Genomic DNA, 24,816 nt, shown 5'->3' with positions numbered 1-24,816 from the left:
GAAAGAGTTTCGTGAGAAGAGCTCTTATCCATCTTCTATACCAACTTAACCCCCAGACAGACTGATCAACCTCACAAAAAATGGCAAAGCACCAGGCATTTGTGATGCAGTGCCTGGAATTTTAAGGAATGCAGACAATGGCAAGACTCTATCAAGTTAATCACCGTTTCTTTGAAATCTTGGATTAGCAGAAGGTTCCCAGTGGTTTCAGAGCATTATTGATATTTTTGGAAACGCAAAGGCTCACAAGCTATCGAGGTATTACTCTCTCATCAGTAGTAGCTAAAGACTTTGCATGGATATTACTGAACAGAATTCAGAAACCCCTTGCCAATAAATGCTGCCCACAAAATGGAGGCTTCATCCCCTCCACCACCCCCCAGCATTCATCAGCTGAGCGGATCATTGCCCTCCTCCTGATTGCTGAGAAAAGCACTGGAAGTTCAACAGACCAACCCTTGAAGCCTACATGTCGTGGACAAAAAATGGAAACACCAATCTCGTGTCACTTAGTATGGCATCGGGTCACCATGTGTGGCCAGTGGAGCCTGTACGTGCCGTGGCATAGAGTCCACCAGCGTCTGGAATTCTGCAGGAGGTATGCAGCACCATTCTTCCACAAGAAAGTCAATCAACTCACACGTGTTTGATGGAGGTGTAAAACGCCGTCTCAGACGTCATTCCAGAATATCCCATAAATGCTCGATTGGGTTTAGATCTGGTAATCGAGAAGGCCATGACATATGTATAACATCAGTGTCATGCTCATCAAACCATTGGGTGACTGACCACACGTGCTCTGTGGATAGGGGCATTGGGGGGTCTCTGCTTGCAGCCATGCAAGCCATAATTATAGGCAACCTGGCCTGCGCAGAATTTTTATACATGACCCAAAAGCCCGGTGTTGGCTTAGTGGTTAGGGTGGCTGGCTTGGGATCTTCAGGTCCTGAGTTCAAGCCCCGACGGCCCCTGAATTAACACCAAGCAGGGTTGACTCAGCCTGTCATCCTTCCGAGGTCAGAGAAACAAGTACCAGTGTACTGGTATTGGGGCACAGCATCAGCGGCATAGTCACGCCCTACCAAAATGATAGCTACCGGGCAGTCGAGCTGCCATACACAAGAAGAATAATAATGCATGACCCAAAACGTACTGTGATGTTATTTGCTTGGCCACACCTGTGTGGAAGACGTTGCTCGCTCGGTACCCAGGTGTTTCCATTTTTTGTCCACTATCTGTATGTTGACAAAGGCATTTTACTCCCTCACCAGACTCTGCCTATAATGGCTCCTTCTCCAAGCATCCTGAATTCCTACAAAAGACAATCAACCTGCTCCAAGCACTCTATGACAACACAGAAAGCTGTATTTTTTGTGCACATTGTCAAGGCTCATGGAAGAGCTCAGGCACTGAATTGGTCATGATGCAACACACAAAAACAGAATGCCAAAGGAGCAGCAGAGAGAGGCAGGAAACATTAACACCAGAGTTGAAGGCCAAGATAGAGTGAGACCCAGACACACAATGGGTGTGGGGAGGAATGGGAGGCAGGAGAGGATGCATGAGATGGACAAGATAGATGCAGAAGGAAACTCTCAGAAAGGAAAACTGGAAATTTGGAATGAGGAGGACTTGTGTGAGGTTAATAAGGGTATCTTGGTTTAAAATATCATGGTTTTGGATTGGGGATGATCTGAGATGGTGGTGAATAGCTGTCTTGAAGATTCTGGGAAGAATGAGATTGCAGAGGATGTGAAAGTTTGTTTGACAGGCAGGGAAAAAAATTAAAAAATTAAAAAAGAGGACCAAATGAGTGGAGGTCAGCAGTGATCCTGCATTGAGGTAGTTTCACCAGAATGGGGTTGATGGTGAACCATGTGAGCCCTGCAGAAACCTAGAGGAGTGGGGGAAGGGAGGACAAAGCACTGAAAGAGCAGAGGGTGCAAGCCGTGAAAGGAGGCAGGAGAAGACAGAGTCCACCGACCTGTCTGTGATGGTGAGGTGATAAGCCCAAATAGACTCTGCTTCATCGTGGGAGATGCCAATGATCTTGAAGGTCTTGGTTTCTACGGCGTCAAGCTGAGCAAGACATGAGGCAGGGGAGCCAGCCCAAAGGGGAGAGCAGTACTCAATCAAGCGTGGATGAAGGCCTTATAGGTGAATAGGAATTCAGGTGTGCCAAGGAAGGACTTTGTATTATGGAGGATGGATGCCCAGTCGGCAGCTGGCTTTGGAGGCCAACTTTGAAGTGCGATTTGATTAAGAAAGATTGTGGCTTGAGACCCAGGAATTTGAATGGCTAAACCTCCTCAAGACGATTGTTAAGAAAGATTGATAGCAGGATTTGCTAGATGGACCTTTCAGAGAGAGATAGTGATCGTGTGAGATTTGTCAGGATTTGAAGACATATTCAAAGTGTCTCACAAATTTGTGATTTTTTTTCAAGGTCTGAAGAAAGGGAAGAGCCTGCAGCCTGTCTGTCTGAAGGAAGAGGGATGTCGCAGCAGAGGAAATGGGGGGGGGGGGGGTAATCAGCAAATATATAAGTAGGATTTTCCTACTCTCTCTAGAGTCTACTACTTTCTCTCTAGAGTTTCTCTCTAGAGTTTCCTACTACTAGAGTCAGAGAGACCATTGATGAAGATCAGGAATATGACTGGGCCAGAACGCTGCATTGGGGCACTCCAGCCTTGATGGTGAGAGGAGATGAGACGATTCCGTTGAGCACCACATATGAGCTATGAGGGCATACGAAGTCAGAAAGCCATGCATAGAGTCATCCTTTGTGGATGTGAAGGGGGGGGCAACTTTGAGAAGGGGGAGTGAGGGGGGAGAAGGGTGAGAGGGGAGAGTTGAGGGGGTAAGGGGAGGGGGAGTTTTTGAGAAAGGTGAGAGGGAAGCTTGCAGGGGAAGAACCTGAAGGTTGCTTTGAGAGGGAGGGGAGGTGATAAGAGCAGGCATGGCCAAGGTGCAGCAGGGCAATGGGAGAGGTGAAGGATGAGACTTGGTAGGGGTATGGTGAAGAAGGGAGCACACAGGGGGAGGTACAAGATTTGAGGGGTGGTGAAGAGGGGGAGGTGTGCTGAGAGAAAGAGAGAAAGAGAGAAAGAGAGAAAGAGAGAAAGAGAGAAACAGAGAAAAACAGAGAGAGAGAAAAACAGAGAGAGAGAGAAAAACAGAGAGAGAGAGAAAAACAGAGAGAGAGAGAGAAAAACAGAGAGAGAGAGAAAAACAGAGAGAGAAAAACAGAGAGAGAGAGAGAAAAACAGAGAGAGAGAAAAACAGAGAGAGAAAAACAGAGAGAGAAAAACAGAGAGAGAAAAACAGAGAGAGAACAAGTCTGAAGACGACGATGGTTCACGAGCGGTATTTGACAATGTAGATTGTTTCAGAAGTCAAGGATGAGACAATGTGATAATGTTTGACCAAGTTATAAAAATGATCAACATGACGTGGTACGAGTGACAGGTTATTAGCTGCAAAATGTCGAAAACCCGGTTTCGTTCAACAACTTTAAAAAATTTTTTTTTTTTTTTTTTTTTTTTTTTTGTATACCTTGGTCGAGGCTCGTATGAGAGCTAACACACAACTCACAGCAAGGAGGCATGAGACAAGAGGGGCGGGAGTGGAAGGGACAAAACATTGGGGAACAGACACAGGTGAACTGTGGAAGGGAGAGGGATGGGGATGGGACGGGGAACATGGCGAGGGGAAGATGGACATTAAAGGGACTTTCAGGAAGGAAAGCAGGAGAATTGAAGGAAGTGGGCTTGGGTGGATTATCGGGGGTAGAAAAGATCGAGGATTTGGATGGGGGAAGATAAGAGGTGGTGGTGAACAGCTGTTTTGAAAGCCTGAAGGGAAGAATGGGAAAGAATAGAGTGAGGAAGTTTATTCCAAAGGCGGGAAAAAGAGGAATGAAAGAGTGAAGATGAGCAGTGATTCGTGATTTTGGTAGTTTTACCAGAAGGGGGTTGTTGGCGGACCTTGAGCGCCCTGTGGAAATGTGGTTGGGACAAATCGCAGAGAGAGCAGGGGGGCAAGGCTGGAGAGGAGTCGGTAGAAGACAGAAAGACCACCGACCAACCTGCGGTGATTGAGTGAGAGGCCCAAAGACTCAGCTTCATTGCGGGAGATGCCAATGATCTTAAAAGCCCTGGTTTCGACAGCGTGAAGTCGAGAAAGGTGGGAGGCAGGAGCACCAGCCCAGAGGGGAGAGCAGTACTCCATCAGGCTACGGACAAAAGCTTTGAAAGTGGTCAGGAGCTCAAGAGGGCCGAGGAAGGACTTTGCACGACGGAGGATTCCCATTCGGCGACTGGCTTTTGAGGCAAGGTTGGAAATGTGACTTTCCCAGGAAAGGTCATGGCAGATAGTGAGACCCAGAAGCTTGAAAGAAAAGACTTCTTCCAGAGGATTGTTGAGAAAGTGGATGGGGGGGTTTTGTAAACGGTCCTTTCGAAGAGACATAGTGAGAGTGTGAGATTTGCCTGGATTGAAAGACATGTTCCACGTGTTGGACCAGTTTGTGATTTTATCCAGATCTGCAGTGAGCGAAGAAGCTGCTGCTTGCCGGTCTGAGGGATGACAGATGGTACGGCAGAGGGTTGAGTCATCGGCAAAGAGAAATAGAGGATTTTCCAGAGAGTCCGAGAGATCATTGATGAAAACCAGAAAAAGAACAGGGCCCAGAACGCTACCTTGAGGAACTCCAGCCTGCACAGGAAGAGGGGATGAAAGAACTCCATTTAGGGCCACACGTTGACTGCGACAGGAGAGGAAGTCTGCGAGCCATGAGTGGAGATGGCCTTGAATACCATGGGAAGAGAGTTTGGTGAGTAGGGCAGGGTGCCAGACTGTGTCAAAAGCACGTGATATGTCCAGGGATACGGCTCGGATTTCCTGTCTGGCATTGAGGACCTCCATCCATTGATGGGAGAGCAGTAGCAGCATATCTAGGGTAGAGTGACCTGGTCTGAAACCAAATTGATGATTGGAAATCAAGCCATTGGAGAAGAGGAAGGATTTCATGTCTGAAGCGATGATGGATTCCATAACCTTGCTGATGATTGGGAGAAGGCTGATTGGTCTATAGTTACAGGGATCTGTTTTTGCACCTTTTATGCAGGGCAGTGATGTTAGCAGATTTCCAAGCAGATGGCAGATGACCTTGGGAAAATGAGAGGGTGAATAGAACAGAGAGAGGGTGAGCAAGAGCAGAAGAGCAGGCTTTGAGGACACGTGGGCTGATGCCGTCTGGACCGGTTGCAGAATCTGACTCGAGGTTTGAAAGCAAGCTCTCCACCTTGTCAGGAGAAAAGGATACAGAGTCCAGGGACAGTTGGGTGCGACTGGGTAAAGTGGGTAGAGATAGTGATGGGTTTGGGACACAAGATTTAGCTGCAAACACCGAGTTTAGACATTCAGCTTTATCACGTGTGGAATCAGCAGTGCGGCCATTTGAGGTAAGGGAGGGGATGGAGGGGGAACATACACCAGAAACAGATTTGATTAAACGCCACCAGGATTTTGAGGAGGGAGAGAGGTTTGAGAGTTCAGACTTGAGATGAGAAAGATGTTGTTTTCTGACTCTCCTGAGGGTAGATACACACTTGTTCCGAGCTTTGTGGAAAGAACTGAGATTGCCCTCAGTTGGGTTTGCTTTCCATGAGGCAAAGGCAAGTTGTTTCAGGACAACTGCCTCGCCACAAGCTTCAGTAAACCAAGGGCGGGAGGAAGGGTAAGACAACTGAACACGAGAGGGGATAAATCTGTGCATGAGGGAGAGCAAGTTTCTTTGAAAGAATTCCCAGGATGAGTTGATGTTTGAGAAAGTAGTGATAGGAGACCAGTCTGTAAGTTTGATGGCTGCTCGGAGACCCTGCCAGTCGGCTTGAGTGAAATGCCAGACTCGACGGCGGTGAGGTGGTTCTCTGATAACAGCCAGAGAGATGTCCACTTTAATAAGGACGTGGTCAGAAGAACCAATTGGAGCGAAGGAAGAGCAGCAGATATTGTCAGGGAAATTTGTCAAAATCAGATCCAGAAGAGATGGAGTACCATTGGTTGAGATCCGGGTCGGGAAGTTGACCGATTGAGTCAGTCCCAATGAGTCACAGAAAGCTTTTGCTGATGTCCCATGGCAGGTGAGAGAGGTACCCACACCTAGCCAACTGGCGTGATGACAATTGAAGTCGCCACATAAGAGGAAGAGAGAGTTTGGATGAGAAGATAGAAGATGGTCCATGTTTTCGGAGAGTGAGGTGTAGATGGAGTCATCACTGTTCGGTGGACGGTACAGTACACATATAAACATGAGGTGGGAGTGGAGGGGAAGCCGAAGCCAGAGGTATTCCTGGGGGTGTGGGGGAGTGAGAGCAGTGCAGGGAGAGTGAGGAATAGAGTCTTTGATGAAGAGAGCAACACCTCCACCAGGACGAGGCTCAGGTCTGTCATACCGTAAGAGGGAGTAACCAGGGAGAGATACTTGGGAGTCAGACACGTCTTGGGAGAGGAAAGTTTCTGTTAGGCAGATAATGTCTGGTTTGTCAGTGGCAACCTGCATGGAAAGATCTGAAAGGTTTGAGCGAAGGCCCCGGATATTTGAGGTCCACACTTTTAATGAAGAGGTAGGGGAGGAGGCTTTTGGTGCAGGAGGTGGAGGGGGCGGGGAGGGTCGGACGAGGGACGAGGGGGGAGGTAAGGAGGGTTGCTGAAGGAGTGTGGGGTATTGCAGAATAGCGAGGGGAGGGGGCCGAATGAGGAGGAGAAAAGGCTCTGTGGTGCTGTGAGAGAGGGGGACAAGAGACAAGGAAGATGGCAGTTGAGGATTTGAGGAGGTGGAGTGAAGAGATGGAGGTGAGAGGGCAGTGGAGGGAGGCAGGTTGGTGGATGAGAGGGGGGCAACTTAGAGAAGGAAGAGTGAGGGGGATGAAAGGTGGGAGAAAGGTGAGGGGGAATTTTTGAAAGAGGTGAGAGGGAGGCTTGGAGGGAGAAGAGTGGGATGGTTGCTTTGAGAGTGAGAGTGAGGGGTGAGGGGGTGAGTTGGCACTGAAGTTGGAAAAAAGAATGGTTGATGGAAAGCGAGCATCCATGGCAAACTGTGGTTTTTAAAAGTTTTAGGTCAGATATACGATTTAACACAATTCTTGATGGATGCAATGAAGGCGAATTCAGAGCATGGAGAGAAGAAGCGCTGTAATAGTTGGATTTTTTAGGCAAGGAATGAAGGAGAGGTCGAAATGAGAGCAGTCTGTTAAAATAGCAGAAGAGTAGTGCATTGTGAAACAGTAAAGAGTACCACATGTGTGAGAGAGGAAGATGAAGCATTATAAGATCGTTTTTGTTGTTAATATTAATGTATGAGAGAGTTCAACAGATTAGGTCATGGAAGTGTAAAAAAAAAAAAGAAATCGAGGAAGACGAGGAGGAAGTTAAGAGGAAGAAGTAGCAGAATCGGGAGAAGGTTGTTGTTGTTGTTGTTGGGTTTTTTTTTTTTTTTTTTGAGATAAGAAAGAGATTAGTTGGGAGAATGGGGGATGTTTGGAAAGTGGGGAGGATGAAAATTGAAGGTAATGGGGAGGATAGAAATTGAAGGTAATGGGGAGAAAAAACAAACAAACAAAAAAAAAAAACGATCGAACACCAAGTGGAACCGGTAGGCCTCAAGCCTAGGACTAGGCCTCAAACACCAGGTGAGAACGTCGACATAAATACTCACAAAATAGCACGATTTTTGAAACAAAACCGAACTAGGAACACACATTAACATGTAGGTGAGAAAATTAAACAGTTAAAACGGGACAAATAACAACCGGAACTTAACTTTGAGAATGTCAGCAGGGAGCCCCGAAGGAGACCTCTTGCCGCTCAAAACCGGAACCGGAAGTCCAAATTTGACCTTTGCATAAACCTTAAAGGTCACAAAACAATGTTGTGGACATTAAAATAAGGAAACGGGATACGTGCTATAGCTTATTGGAGTTAGTTCGTCGAAGAAGGTCGAAAACCCGGTTCGATTCCCACAACATTGAAAATTTGACCTTTGTGACCTTTAAAGGTCAACGGTCAAGGATTATGACCTTTGGTGCAAAACTTCCTCTGGAACATTCCAGGAACAATATAACGTCATATAGGCTATATGGCATTTCGCACTCATCGGATTATCCATACTTTGATGAAATCAGCGTAAAAACAAACTTGAAGGAGGCGCCACGGGCAAGGTGTTCGAGATAGAGAAAAATGCTTACAAAACTTTAGGTGAGGAATGACCTCAAGATTATGCATAAAAAATATTGTCATCCCAACTCTCAAAGTTTGGACGGTCGTATGATTTTTGTCAAAATTTTCGAAGTTCGTGACCTTGTGACCTTGACCTTGGGACGAAAATGAAAAAAAAAATCGAGCTCCGTAGGGCTATGGAGGTGCCATTGGGCTAACCAAATATGGAAACCACTGACAGATTCGACAAACCCCTCGGAGAAGATGGATTTTTATGTCAAAATCGCAATTTTCTAAGTTCGTGACCTTGTGACGAAAATGAAAAATCGAGCTCCATGGGGCTATGCAGGTGCCGTTGGGCTAACCAAATACCGAAACCCCTGCCAGATTCGACAAACCCCCTCGGAAAAGATGGATTCCTTTGTCAAAATTCGCAATTTTCTAAGTTTGTGACCTTGGGACAAAAATGAAAAATCGAGCTCTGTGGGGCTATGCAGGAGCCATTGGGCTAACCAAATACCGAAACCCCTGCCAGATTCGACAAACCCCTCGGAGAAGAAAATTTTTTATGTCAAAATTCGCAATTTTCTAAGTTCGTGACCTTGTGACCTTGACACGAAAATGAAAAATCGAGCTCTGTGGGGCTATGCAGGTGCTATTGAGCTAAGCAAATACCGAAACCCCTGTCAGATTCGACAAACCCCCTCGGAGAAGATGCAAATTGAAATCGGCTACCCCCTAAAAACACATGTTTTTTGGGCGTGGCTCCGCCCATAATGGGGGCACCACGCCCATTTTCAGGAAAACGCAACTAGATCATGATATAAACCTCCCACCAAAATTTTATCAGGATCGGATCAAAACCCACAGAGCTATGCTCGGGACAGACAGACAGACAAGCCGGTAGGCGGACATGGGAAGTCGACTACCCAATAGAACCTGACGCGATGGGCCCGTTCGATGGGGAATGACCTGAGGATTAAGCACAAGAAAATTCATGATTCTTGCTTCAAGGGTTAATGCTGCAGATTGTTTTTTTGTTAAAATACCCCCACATTTAGAGGTTTTTCGGCCGTTGCTAGGCTACGGAGGGGTCCATTGCAATGGTTCTTTCTCACACATAACTAGGACATACCATGAACCTACCATACCAGTTTCATGTATATCTGACTCATAGTCTCTGAGATATAACGAACTTCGTTTTTTTATTGTTGTCGACCAGGGTTCATTCAAAGTCTATCTTCTCCGACAATTTTCATAGGATCCGGCTGGAAATTTTTGACAATATAGCTGAATGTACTGCCCACAGTCCCTCGTGGCCCGATTTTTGAAAAAATTAATTTTTTATGATTTCTCAAAAATTTCAAAGTCCCGTTGCTAGGCAACGGTGGTGTCCATAGCAACGGTTCTTATTTGCACACAACTAGGTCATGGTATTAACCTATCAACCAAGTTTCATCGAAATCGTCATTGTATTAACTGAAATCGCCATTTTAAATACTGATAATAAGGGTGGAACAAATCTCCAAAAAAACATTTTTGGAATTTTTTTTTTTGACTCGATCGACTACCCAACATATTGACGGAAAAACTGTTAAGGGTAGAACAAATTTCAAAAAATGTAAAAAAAAAAAATTTTTTTTTTTTGACTGGATCGCCAACATATCGATGGACATACTGATCATAAGGGTAGATCAAATTTCAAAAAAAAATTTTTTTAATTATTTTTTTCGACTGGATCGACTACCCAACAGACAGACAGACAGACAGATAACAATAACGATTAAAACTGGTAAACCAGTAATCCCGGGCTTCAAGGCGTGCCTCCATTTTAACAAATTTCAACACCATCACCCTGTCACATGATGTGGGTTTTCCGAGTTAGAAAGTTAGTTCAAGTCTGCAATGTGGCCCAGCTACGGGGTCCCTCATGTTATCTCAATGAAGGATTGAAAAGCCCATAGCAATACATGATAGAGAAAGAAACTTCACGTTGGACAAATCGAGGCTGGACAAATTTTCAAGTCCCCAAAAAAGTCCAATAACTCCACATTTGCATATTAATGTAAATGGCGAACTTGTAGAACGTGAAAATATCTTCCAGAATTTGTGGTCACTTTTTGTCTATCTTCTTTGGTTTTCATTTTACGACATGTCAAAAATGGGTGATTTTAAACTTTGGGGGGCTCTGGGGCCTCACTGGGGTAAAATGCAGACATAGTGTAAACATATTTGGAGTCCCCTCTTCAAGGCCTATCAGAATCTGTCATTAAATTTTTTCAACTCTCATTTGCTTATTTGGCATATTTAATGAGGCGAATCGGCATCATTTTAATCATATAAATTATGTAACGATTTCGACGAAATTAACAACTTAACATTGCAATGGAACCTTGCAAATGTGTGCAAAAACTTGAGGCTGTCGTATTACCCCTTCTGGAGAAGAAGATGTTTTTAGGTTTTGGAGAAAATCCAATATGGCCGCCATACCACGTGACCTACGTCATCAAAATTTTCAAAGTATAAAGTTCAGGTGGAGAGTTATTCAATAGATAAGTTTCATTGAATTTCATCCAAGCGTTGTTTTTATTTTATGACATTTCAAAAATGGGTCATTTTCAACTTTGGGGGGCGCTGGGGGCTCACTGGGGTCAAATACAGACATAGTATAAATATATTGGGAGTCCGCTGTTTATGTGCTATCTAAATCTGTCATTAAATTTTTTCAACTCTCATTTGCATATTTTGCATATTTAATGAGGCGAATCGGCATCATTTAAAATCATATAAATTAAATAACGATTTCGACCAAATTAACAAATTAACATTACCATGGAACTTAGCAAATGTGTGCAAAAGATTGAGGCTGTCAGATTATCCCTTCTGGAGAAGAAGATGTTTTTAGGTTTTGGAGAAAATCCAATATGGCCGCCATACCACGTGACCTACGTCATCAAAATTTTAAAAGTATAAACTTCAGCTGGAGAGTTATTAAATGGATTAGTTTCATTGAATTTCATCCAAACGTTGTTTTTATTTTATGACATTTCAAAAATGGGTCATTTTCAACTTTGGGGGGCACTGGGGTCAAATACAGACATAGTATAAATATATTGGGAGTCCCCTGTTTATGTGCTATCTAAATTTGTCATTAAATTTTTTCAACTCTCATTTGCATATTTTGCATATTTAATGAGGCGAATCGGCATCATTTTAAATCATATTAATTATGTAACGATTTCGATGAAATTAACAAATTCACATTAACATCGAAGTTAGCAAATGTGTGCAAAAGATTGAGGCTGTCAGATTATCCCTTCTGGAGAAGAAGATGTTTTTAGGTTTTGGATAAAATCAAATATGGCCGCCAGACCACGTGACCTACGTCATCAAAATTTTTAAAGTATAAACTTCAGGTGGAGAGTAATTAAACTGATAAGTTTCATTGAATTTCATCCAAGCATTGTTTTCATTTTATGACATTTCAAAAATGGGTCATTTTCAACTTTGGGGGGCGCTGGGGGCTCACTGGGGTCAAATACAGACATCGTATAAATATATTGGGAGTCCCCTGTTTATGTACTATCTAAATCTGTCATTAAATTTTTTCAACTCATTTGCATATTTTGCATATTTAATGAGGCGAATCGGCATCATTTAAAATCATATAAATTAAATAACGATTTCAACCAAATTAACAACTTTACATTCCCAAGTTACTTAGCAAATGTGTGCAAAAGATTGAGGCTGTCTGATTATCCCTTCTGGAGAAGAAGATGTTTTTAGGTTTTGGATAAAATCCAATATGGCCGCCATACCACGTGACCTACGTCATCAAATGTTTCATAGTATAAACTTCAGGTGGTGAGTAATAATCCTGTTAAGTTTCGTTGAATTTCATCCGACAGTTTTCCCTCCAGATCCGCCACAAAATCGGTCAGTAGAACATAAAAACGCCGTTAATAATAATAATACTAACGAATTCAATAGGGCTTCAGCACTTGCTTGAAGCCCTAAATATAGTTGTCACTTATTTTTTTCGTGAACCAGAGAGAGAGAGAGAGAGAGATCTGTTAGGTTCGAATGGAGCCAACAGATGTTACAACACAACACACTGAGACAACAGAGGAGGAGCTGATACTGAAGCAGAAGACAGTGAAGAGGTGCTAATAGCAGAGGTAGGATGAGGGGCACAACTGGAGGGGTAAAGGAGAGGGGATAACAGGTGAGGGGTTAGGAAGAGGTAGATCCAAGTAGGGGGGGTGCATTGGCACTGAAATTGGAAAAAAAGGACGATTGATGGAACATGGAACACAAACATACATTACAAACTGGGATTTAAATTTAAGTCAGAGATGTGATTAAAGACATTACGTGAGGGATGCAATAAAGGAGAATGAAGAGAATGGAGAAAAGAAACGTTGTAACAGTGCGACGTTTTAGACATGGGATGAAGGAAAGGTCGAATTTAAAATAGGAAGAACAAGATCAAGAAGAAGAAGAAGAGGAAGAAGAATAATAAGAATAAGAGTTGTGAATTATGATACAATACCGAGAACCACAAGTGCGAAAGAGGAGGTTGAAACATTTTAAGACACTTTTTTCATGACTATTGGGCAAGATTAGGTAAAGGAAAGGTTGAAGAAAAATTGTGAAGGTGTATCGTGAATTTGGATCAGCAAATGCAGGAGGATGGTAGGTCGACAAAAGTAACAGGAAGAAGAGGGTGTAGAGAAACACGTGGCCATGGGAGGTGTAAGGTTAGAAGTGAATGGATATAAAGAATAATTTTTTTTTTATTGGTTTTTAAAGATTAGGTAAAGGAAAGGTTGAAGAAAAAAAATACTAAAGGTAAAATTTTTGACCCCATTTTTAATGTCATTCCTGCTGTAATCGGTCATTTTCCATTTTGCGAGGCCTGTAGGCACAAGCTCGGCAGAAAAATTATGAAAGTTGCTGGTAACGCCGACCGAGCCATCAGCATCGATGGTTCAATGGTCACGGATGGGTTTTCCCCGTCCACGGACCAATGGTGAGTGAGAGGGTAGGGGCGTGGCACATCACAAGTGATGCATGAGCCCTCAGGGGATAAAAGGGCGGAGCAACAGTGGAAATCAGAGGAGTTATCCTGAATTGACGAGAGGAAAGCCATGTGTTCTGCCGTTCCAATTCCGGGCAAAGCCATGCCTCACCGGAGCCAAAGCCACACCCTTTCCTCTCCTCAGCCCAGGCAGCACACAAGACCCAGTGCCAGATGCAGTGGCTAGGACTGCTGTATCCTGTGGGGTATTCCTTCAGTCTTGCCATTCCCTCTGTCCATTTGCCGTGGTGTGTTTGTCGGGCCCCAACGTTAGGTATTTAAGGAACTCCGTTCGCTATTTGTATCGTGAGTGAGTTAAGGGGTTTATTCATCGATTGTTGATTGCCTCTTTGTCCATTCCGTTCCCCATGACCATTAAATATATCTGGTCTCTGGGTGAATTTGGGTTGTCGTGGTTGACTGTTACAGTCATATTGAGGAGACCGATTAAGGGAACATATTCACACATGATACAAAAGGTGACCGAATGCAGTTGAGGGGACAAACTCAGAACAATACAAGCATGCAGATAAAATAGAGTAGACCTGCTGAGAATGAAAAATCAATCCAGGCTTGCCAACAAGTCAGTTAATACTGGCAAAGAAAATCATTTCAACAAAACCTTCCACAGTAGAAATAGTTCAGAATTTCTCATGCTGGGCAGTGGTTACTAATACAGCATCCCACGACTAACTTTTTACCTGTGTGCCCTTGTCCGCCATGCACAAAGAGCTGTGAGCAGCAAGGTCTCGTGGCCACTGACCAGAAAGGTAGGGTGCTGTGAGGATGTCCAGCGAGCAGGATCGCCAGATGTTTGCGGCCACAATCTGCGTTTTTAATTTTTCAGCTAACAGAGGGTTGAACATAACAAAACATACTATTAGTTATATCGCCTCAAATGTAATAACTGGCCCGACAACCCAACCACAATAATTATCAAGGAAGCATTCATTAAATAGCATATCTGATGAACTTGGAACGAAGTTCTAAAAAATAATGTCGCTATTTCCAAATGCTTGCAATAACATACAATGTGTTGCACACGGTACTGTGCAAGCTTGTGGTGAATGAGTGAGCTAAGATCTATTAGAACTCGATATTAGCTGTACAGTTTGGTGAAATGTCTCGTGCAGAAGTGCTTGAGTTGTACAAAAAGGATTAAAAATTGATGCAAATCAGTACCTGCTGATACCTGCCTGCATGCAAACAAGTGTTGCAACACCCTCAAACATTACCCATGTTGAACAGTTGATTGGAATGAGTAATTGCCACATTAATTCATGCTATATTGTAGCAGGGCTGTATATTAAAATAAGAAATATCAAAAACAACAATCATTAGCACAGGTGATATTCAATAGAGTAAGCACCATGCAAGTTCCAAACAAATTCATATTTGATGAGAAAGGAGATAGGATGGGAAATGCTTCACACCCCCTTTATAGTATAGAAACAAGACTTCCCCCCACCCCCACCCAATCAACATGGATAAACCATCAAAGTGATGAGGACATGAAAGACGTTTGACTTGGCTCCATAACTGTCCTAAATACTTGTTATTTTTGCATTAACACACCAATGAAATGTAAATGTAAATGTGTAATTATAGGGTAAAGTGAAGTGTTGCCTTGGAAAGAACTAGAGTTCATGGAACACCTTAACTCACACAGTCTTGAAAAATAAGACATGGGTGGGGTTCACGAGCAGCAAATTTGATTGGCGTCTGAATTTTATGAACTTTATGCATTTCACAAGTAAAATGTAGATGAGGCCGAATGGGTTGCTGACATTATATCTGTGATGCTGCTGCATGTTTACGATGTCTGTATGTGGGACACAAAGCTTCCTGCAGTCATGCAGATGGCTCACCAAAGGGTTCCTTTACTCACCCTCACCTCTACCACACCACACTATTAGGTCTGTGCTTGCATGTCACTATGAACAAAACTTTCAAAATAAAAACACCGACTCTCTGACCAATTTACTTTTTAAAACATGACACAAAAGGTGTGTGTCTTTCATCATTTCCATAATTTGGGTTTCAGAAGGTGGAACAGTGTCCTCCCAGGACTCGAAGTATCCACTATCGTTTCGGTGAAGGATCGTGATTCATGGCGTAAGTTGTGTTGTTCTCAGAGTTTTGTTCCGAGGACTCTTTTCAGGATCGTCACTGAGCCCCAGACAGCCTCCAATTCTAGTATAGTTTGTTTGTGGTAATATTCCCGGGGATGGTTTTCGAAATCTCAGTGAGGTTCTTCTTTATTATTCCTGTTGCTCCAATTAAAACTGTTGGTGCAATTTCGACACTCTTCATCTTCCAAGATCTCTTGGTCTCATTTTTGAGGTCCTGGTATTTGGTCATTTTCTTGATTTCTGCATTATTTAAGCCAAAATCGCTGGGTACTGATGTCTCAATCAACAATGCTGTCGTTTCCTTTTTGCACCCGAGAACGAGGTGTGGTCACAAGGCTTTGGTTTATATGTTCATGCTCGATGGGATCATCAGGTAGTACGTGAGCATGACGGACTCATTTTCAATGATTGCCCTTGGTTCGTGCTTCCATTAGTTTTCTGGAAATGGGATGGTGAATTTTTTCCAGATACGCCAATGAATCACTTTGCATACTATATTGTGCCTCTGTGTGTAAAGTTGGTCTGATAACAGTTTTTGCATCCTGAAGACAGGTAACCAATACTTTCTGTTTCTGTGTCTTGCAGGCCCTACAATTGTCCATCTGTCTGTCTCAGTCTCGCCATCGTGCAGTGTCCTTGATCTTGGGCATTTGTTAGCCCGTCCCCCACGCAGCGGAAAACGGGGTTTTGCAATCACTTCCGTGTCTGTCTCTGTGTCTGTCCGAGCCATAACTTTTGTCATCAAATTTGCAACAAAGCTTTACCATGAGAATATGGAGAAGAAAAATTAATAATTTCGTTAAAATAATTCTTGGTGCACGAAAAAATAAGTGACCACTATATTCGTTATTGGTGTGTGTCTGTCTGTCTGTCTGTCTGTCTGTCTGTCTGTCTGTCTGTCTGTCTGTCCCGAGCATAGCTCTGTGGGTTTTGATCAGATCCTGATAAAATTTTGGTGGGAGGTTTATATTATGATCTAGTTGTGTTTTCCTGAGAATGGGCATGGTGCGCCTATTATGGGCGGAGCCACGCCGAAAAAACATGTGTTTTTAGGGGGTAGCCGATTTCAATTTGCATCTTCTCCTAGGGGGTTTGTCGAATCTGATATGCGTTTCGGTATTTGGTTAGCCCAATGGCACTTGCATAGCCCCACGGAGCTGGATTTTTCATTTTCGTCCCAAGGTCAAGGTCACAAGGTCACGAACTTAGAAAACTGCGAATTTTAACATAAAAATTATACGACCGCCCAAACTTTGAGAGCTAGAATGACAATATTTTTATGCATAATCTTGAGGTCATTCCCCACCTAAAGTCTTGAAACCATTTTGCTCTATCTGGAACACCTTGCCCGTGGCGCCCCCTTCAAGTTTGTTTTTACGCTGATTTCATCAAAGTATGGATAATCCGAGGAGTGCGAAATGCCATGTATATATATATATATATATATATATATATATATATATATATATATATATATATATATATATATATATATATATATATATATATATATATATATATATAGTTGAAAGTGTGTCTGTCTGTGTGTTTGTCTGTGACCTATTCTCATGCTGACAGAACATGTACCCAGGAGTGTCCCGATGTAAAAGAATTGCACTTCCGACTTGCGGTTTCCGAATTATAACGTCATCACCTGATTTCGTAACGTTAATTTTTCAAGTTCAGCCGGTTGACATGGGGCCAACGCCATTTGCAATAGAATGAAAAAAATAATGCTACAGTCAATTGAAGACAATGACTTCCGACTTCCCGGTTTTCGAATTATGACGTCATCACCTGATTGTGTAACGTTAATTTTTCAAGTTCAGCCGATTGACATGGGACCAACGGAATTTGCTAGAGAATGAGAATTAATTAAGTCGCAAATGAGAAACCAGCCTCACATTGTTGAGGCATTATGGATTTTTATCTGATGCGGCAATAAATCTTAACATTTTTGAACTCGAGTCTTCTGCATATAAAACATGGCGGGGAAAATATAATATTATAGTGGTGATGAAAAAAAATAATAATGGTGGCAGCCTCCACAATTTTACAATTAACTGTGACATATACTCCTTCAAACCGCCGTCATCCACGGGATTCCTGTGCGGAGCATGGTTATCCCTGCTAGTAGCCTATATGACGTTATATTGTTCCTGGAATGTTCCAGAGGAAGTTTTGCACCAAAGGTCATAATCCTTGACCTTTGACCTTTAAAGTTCACAAAGGTCAAATTTTCAAAGTTGTGGGAATCAAACCGGGTTTTCGACCTTCTTCGACGAACTAACTCCAATAAGCTATAGCACATATCCTGTTTCCTTATTTTAATGTCCACAACATTGTTTTGTGACCTTTAAAGGTTATGAAAAGGTAAATTTTTGAAAGTTGTTGAACGAAACCGGGTTTTCGACATTTTGAAGCTAATAACCTGTCACTCGTACCACATCATGTTGATCATTTTTATAACTTGGTCCAAAATTATCACATTGTCTCATCCTTGACTTCTGAAACAATCTACATCGTCAAATACCGCTCGTGAACCATCGCCGTCTCCAGACTTGTCTTTATCATCATTATTATTATTCGACCCTTTTTACCTCTGCCACTGAAGGTAGATGGAGGTTATGTTTTCACCCTATTTGTCTATCTTTCTGTCTGTTTTTTCATGATTTTTCACCATTGAGAGGGCCAAAAACAACACAGCAGGATATCTCAAAAAGTTGTGGACGGATTTTGACGAAACTTGGTGGATGAGTTGGTTATGAAACAAGGAAGAATTGATTTGGTTTTGATGAAGATCCGGATCTGGCTCCAGATCAATTAATTTATTTGTGATTCTTCCCCATTGAGTGATGGGGCTAAAATGACATCGCACGATATCTCAAAAAGTTATGGGCTGATTCGGATGAAACTTGGTTGATGAGTTAGGTATGAAACAAAGAAGAATTGATTTGATTTTGGTGAAGATCCGGATCTGACTGCGGATCCATGAATTTATTTGCGATTCTTCCCCATTGAGTGATGGGGCTAAAACGACATCACACGATATCTCAAAAAGTTATGGGCGGATTCAGATGAAACTTGGTGGATAAGTTGTTTGGTGACCAGAACAAGCCGATTAAGTTTTAGTTCAGGTCCGAATCCAAATTTTGCCCATCAGTGGGATACAAAACAAAACTAGAGGGGGAGCACTCGGTAGAGTGCAAAACCTACGCCGCCAATACTGCTAGGTCACTCAAGTGAACCTGATATCCTATTCATTCAATTTGACGTCAACAGTGCTCACAGTTATAGTTTGCAACTTTCCCTTTTACTTTTACATACTCAATTCATTCGTCATAACTAGATTCCTTGAGACAAATTGATTTTATGTGGGTATATCCACCTGAAGTTCCAAAATCAGCCGCAATTATAATTTTGGCATGTTTTTTGTTGGAAATCACTTATAACATGTAGAAATGCAAAAAAAAAAATTCAAATCTATTTTCAAAATGGCCGCCATAGGGGCCATATTGGATTTTGGACCAAGTCCAAAATCTAATGGCATGATCCTTGGACCATACCTAATCCCCCCACCAAGTTTCGTCGAAATCCGTCGAGGAGTTTTTCCGTAATACTGTTCACAAACAAACAAACAAACAAACAAACAAACAAACAAACAGAAAGGGGTGAAAACAGGAACCTCTGATCTTCGATGACGGAGGTTAATAATCAGCCTGGCAGAGGTATGCGCTCTACCGAGTGCCCTTCTAGTTTGGTCATTTTTTGCTCCATTATTTTTTAACATGTATTTTTTCAGCAACCACTTGGCCAATTGACAATTTTCAGGGTAGGAGTGACCTCCCCATGGAGACTATTTTAATTGTGATTGTGAAGTCATAGGTCACATGATATGGCAGCCATTTTGGATTAAACACAAAAAATTGGAACATATCTCTGAAACCCCTGATCGGAAAAATTTGAAACTTGGCACATCTCAGTCTACTCCCAATGGGGAATAAGGGATTGTAAGGATGATCTCAGTGAGGTGGTAGACCAGCCATAAATGTTTTAATCAAAATCTTTGTTTTCCATTGAGATTCAGTGTGCATGTCGAAGCCATAACATTTTTACCAAATGAGATTCATTTATCTTCAACAAATCTTTATTATGCGATTGTGGAGAACACAAATTAATAAAATGTACAATTTTTTTTCAACTGTTGTTTTCACAAAGTTTAGTTGTTAGCGTTAGAGATCAAAGCTGATGCGGACAGGCTTTGCATTTTCAGATGCTTTCTACTTATGATAGGTTCTCAGTCCCAGTTGAGCTGACCTCTTCTGACCCATTCCAATGAGCCTTCTTTGTCTATCCCCACTCTGTCTAATTATTTTTATATTTTCCTGCTTGTTTGTCATTCTCCCAATTGTTGGTGTATATCTCTTAATAATTTTTTTTGTATTTTTACTTATTTTTTGCAATTGTTGGGGCTGTATTTGTTGGAGTTTCATTTTTCTGAGTGGCATCTTGTAGTCGCAGTTGTTTTTGGAAATTCTTTCAAGGTGAGTAAGGGATACATTTTCAGGTTTGTTGTGTTCATATATGCATTTCACATACTCAGCTCGTCCAACACTCATCGCTCTGTGCGCCTGGTTGAGTTCCATCAGGCCTCTCACTCCCTCTAACTTCGGCAGGTACATTCTCAGGATGCACTGGGTTTTTTTATTGTCAGGTCAGGCCAGATCAGATCTGACTTTCTACAGGTGCCATGTAAACTTGTACTAACCTGCTTCGTAGTCGGGTTGGCGGTGACTAAACCATCTCCCCCACCAGGCTTCCTGGTGAAGAGAGTGTATGGATATGGACACCCAGAAGGATTAAATAGAAACCTGTCAAAGGGAGGAGGAGCTCCTTATGGGCCAACAGTCATCCATATCTGGTGCCCAACTGTCTGTGGACGTCCTCCTGCAGTTGGGTACCTCACTCTTGGAGGATGGTGGCAGGATTTGCACTCAGGCCACCGTAAAAATACTTCATTCCGCAAAACATACAAAAAAATGCAAAGAAAACTGAAAACCAAACTCTGTGGGAGTAGCACCTGTGCAGTTGCCCTTCGCAAGGCAACTCACTGGATTATGGGATTGGGGAAAAGCCTTCGGTAACCCCACTCGATGATATGAGGAAAAGCAAGGGGTAACCTTCCTGGGTTGGAGTGTGGTGGTGTGTGTCGAGGTGGTGCTGAGGTGTCGTCCACCAAACGGCCGTCTCCTCGGGTTAACCTGAGGCGGTCCCTTCGGGTGGCTGCCTGGAATGTCCCATCCCTAAGAGAAGGATGATCACCTGTCTCTGCCATCACCTGAGCTCCAGCGTTTGGACATCGGAATTGCAGCCCTCTCTGAGGTTCAGAGATCAGATCGTGATGAGATTATTGCGGGTGGTTACACTGACTACCGGTCTGGTTGCCCTGATGGTAACCATACCCAAGGGGTTGCTGTAGTCATGTCCAATAAGCTGACTCCTATGATAATTGAGGTAACACCGGTCAACGAGCGCATTATGAGACTGAGGATTCCTCACTCATTGGGTGTCATTTCCCTGGTCTCTGTTTATGCTCCGACTGAGACGAGTGATCTCACCGCGAAGGACAAATTTATGCCACGCTCGAGTCTGTGATTGATCAGTGCCCCAGGTGAGATATGCTTCTCGTCTTGGGGAATTTCAATGCATCGACTGGAACTGATAGGGATGGTTATGAGACATGTCTTGGTCCCCATGGGTCTGCAATTGTGAACCAGACCATAACTAAGTTCCTTGACTTTGCAAGATGTTGTGGACTTTGGATAGTTCATGGTTTCAGTGCCAATAGCCTCATCATTGGACTTGGTAGTCCAACGCTAGTGGTGTGGCAAAGGAGGTTGACAATGTGCTTATTGATGGGTGCTCGAGGATGATTCAGAGCTGCAGTTTCAGAGTTCCTCGAAATCGACTACAGCATTGTTGTTGCAACTCTGAAGTGGAAGCTTAAAGCCGGGAGAATGGTACCATCCCAGCCAAAGCTGGATGTTGGCAAGCTCAGGGATGAGGGGGTAGCTGAGGAGTTTGCAAACAGGCTGAGTGGGGATTTGAGGAGTCTTGGCGTTTTGGGGAATCCTAAAGAGTTGTGGAGTGCCTTCAAGACCACCATCCTCGATGTTGCCAGTGGATGTCTTGGAACGCAAGGTCAGGGGAAGAAGAACTTTGTCTCGCAAGGGATACTAGATACCATTGACCAGAGTTGCAGGGCTAGGCTTCATGGCAGATCTGAGCTGCTCAGTGAGTTGAGGCATAAAACTGTACATGTGCTGAGGGCAGATAAGGAGGCCTATGTATGAGGAATCTGAAGTGTTTGAGCAAAACCTGTGGTCAAGTGATTCTCGTCCAGCTTACAAGGGAATTTGTACATTGCGGTCATCCAAGCCCGTCCCTCGGTGTACTGCATTTAGAGTAGAAGGTGGTGGGCTAAGTCGGAAGTGAAGGCCCTGGTTACTTTGAGTTACTTTTGGCGGCTGTACCAGGCTGAACCACCAGCTGTTGAATTGAACATCAGGGGTGTAACTATCCATGTTGCTGACCCTCCAATCAAGTGTGAACCACCTTTGTTTGTGGATACACAGGCTGCAGGGAACCAGTTGAAAAAGGCGGGGGTTGGGGTGGTGGGTAAAGCTCATGGGATCTGTGGCATCTATACTGAACTTCTCAAGGCTGGTAGAAATGCTGTACTCGTGTCAATGTATGCAGTTCTGTGCTCTGTCTGGAAGACAGGCATCATCCCAACTGACTGGAAAAGGGGCCTTGTTGTCCTTCTCTAGAAAGGGAAGGGTGATCGCCAGGACTGCAACAGCTACCGAAGGGTGATGCTGCTCTCAATCCTGGACAAGGTCTCTGCTTGGATAATTCTTTATAGGATTCGCCACCATCTGCTTGTACACCAGCGCCCAGAGCAGTCGGGCTTAACACCAAAGAGTCAAACAATTGACCATATCCTTGCTCTTCAGGTCCTCACTGAACGCAGCCAGTTTTGGCAGAGGTTGCTCACAGCCTATGTTGATCTCCACAAAGCGTTTGATTCAGTGAATCGGAATGCCCTCTGCAGGATTCTCTATCTTTGTGGGGAGCCACCAAAACTGATCAATCTGATTTCTGAACGATACTGAAAGTGCTGTGAGGTGTGGTCTTTTCATCTCTGACTTATTTCCAGTTGTTACTGGAGTTTGTCAGGGGTGTATATTAGCCCCCACACTTTTCAGTGCTTGTTTGGTATGGATTCTGGGGAGGATATCGGAGAGATCAAGTTGCGGTGCATCGTTTGGGAATGTCAAGATCTCTGACCTTGACTTTGCAGATGATGCAGTCACCTTTGTGGAGATGCTGCATATCGTTATGGGGGCCCTTGAGGCATGGAATAAGGAGTCGGGGCCACAGGGATTATGGATTTCCTAAGTCAAAACTAAGATCCAGGCTTTCAATGAGATACTGGATGTTGCTATATTGTCTGTGCCTGTTTGTGGTGAGGATGTTGAGGTCGTGGAGAGATTCACTTACTTTGGCATTGATATTAATGCCTCTACGAGCTGTGAGCCAGAGGTCATTAGATGACTGGGTCAGGCCTGGGGAGTCATGGATTCACTGGATCGTGGGGTGTAGCGCTGTCGGTACCTATGCAGGACAACGGAAGTCCGAGTTTTAAGTCTTTGGTGCTTCCAGTCTTGCTCTATGGACGTGACACTTGAAATGTGACCAGGGATCTGAGATGGAGACTTCACTCCTTCGGTACCAGGTCTCTTCAGAGAATCCTTAGCTACTATCGCTGGTCAGACTTTGTGTCCACCGAGTGGTTGCTGAGAGAGACTCAGATGACATTGGTTACCTGTATGGTCCGTGAGCGTCAGCTGCGGCCGTATGGTCATGTGGCTCATTTTCCTGATGCTGATCCTGCTCAGCAGATTTTCTCAGCGAGGGAGCATCGTCAGTGGAGGAGGCCAACCACGTGCTTCCTGGTTGCAGCAGGATGCTTGGCATCTCAAGGAGATAGGGATGGGCCAGGCTGGGGATATCTCAAGAAGATAGCCAGAAATTTGGAAATCCATCTGGGCTTGGGCTTTTAAAGTTTGGCAGGTTTTTTTTCCATCATCATTAATCACTGGGGTCACTTCCTCAAAATGCTGCTTCTTCTTTTCCAAGTTTCGGTTCCATTCCAAATGACGAGCTCATAATTGCATTGTACAGAATGGTAGATCAAGCATTTGCAGGAGGTAATAAAGTATACATTAAAGTCTATCAAAAACGAGCAAACTGGTCTATGAAGGAAAAAATCAACATTCACGTCGTTTTTCAAAAAACTAAACTTGCAGAAAGTATTCGATTTCTCCTTAACAACAGTTTCTTTACGTTTGACAACAAGATTCTCCAACAGACAGTGGGGATACCCATGGGTTCAGATCCGGCCCCTTTCTTTGCGAATTTATTCCTGCACATGTACGAGTCTCATTGGGTCCAGAACATGTGCAGGAATGAAATAACTGTGTGTAGGTGTGGAAACATCTTTCCATCCATATTCAGATTCATTGATGATTTACTTGCAATTAATGATTGGTTTGTATTTGGTCAGATTCATGATGACATAGATCCAAAATAATTCGAATTTTTAAAAAAAGAAAACCAAACTCACACATCAGTTTCTTTTTTGGAATTACAAATCGATATCAATAATAATAGATTTCACACCAAATTATTTAACAAACGAGATGCTTTTACATTCCACATTGTACGAATGCCTTTCTTAGACGGCAATATTCCCAGGAAGCTATTCTATGGTACGGTTACAGGTGAAATAATTCGGACTGTCAGAGCAACCACATACAGCACTGAACTTGTCAATAGATTGAAACAACGATTCAGACATTTGCTAACACAGGGAGCTACATTTAGCAGATTAAAACAAGTTTTCTTTAAGATCATAAAACAACGCCAAATAGAATTAGTGAAATACAATATGAATAATCAAAATATTATTGACGAGATATTTACATAAATGCATTATAATATATACATGTATATGGAAACCATTAAAACCTTCTTCAGTGGTTGCTCGGAGACAAGAAAGCTGGTTAAAAAAACCCCAAAAAACGTTGAATATTTGAACAACAGTTTGATTCAGAGGTGAGTGGGATGGTCGTGCTGTTTGGTGGACGTGTTATATTTAAGGTAAGAAGTGCATCGATTTAATGTATCATCATATCATAGAATGTGTGATGGGAGTTGTAACTATGTGATAATACAATAAATCATCGAGCGAGTGAAGTCTCATTAGTGATGTTACATTGACAGGTTGAGCGAGTGCCTGGATGCGACTGAATTTGTGCA

General features: G+C 43.2%; 1 protein-coding gene across 3 annotated transcripts in view; it reads right to left on the bottom strand.

Annotated features, from left to right (window-relative positions):
• LOC147029310 (glucocorticoid-induced transcript 1 protein-like) overlaps positions 1–24,816 on the bottom strand; it is a 92,191-nt gene that overhangs the window by 65,870 nt on the left and 1,505 nt on the right. For all 3 annotated transcript variants that reach the window (XM_085872268.1, XM_085872267.1, XM_085872265.1), the window contains exon 2: positions 14,002–14,147. In XM_085872268.1, the coding sequence (XP_085728394.1) occupies positions 14,002–14,147 (146 nt within the window). The remainder of the gene's footprint in view (positions 1–14,001; positions 14,148–24,816) is intronic.

Source organism: Eptatretus burgeri, chromosome 3, assembly GCF_056783735.1.
Source record: "Eptatretus burgeri isolate ZD-2024b chromosome 3, Ebu_testis_v1, whole genome shotgun sequence".
NCBI lineage: Eukaryota > Metazoa > Chordata > Myxini > Myxiniformes > Myxinidae > Eptatretus > Eptatretus burgeri.
Note: the sequence above shows the minus strand (reverse complement) of the source record. Positions and strands in the feature narration are given on the sequence as shown.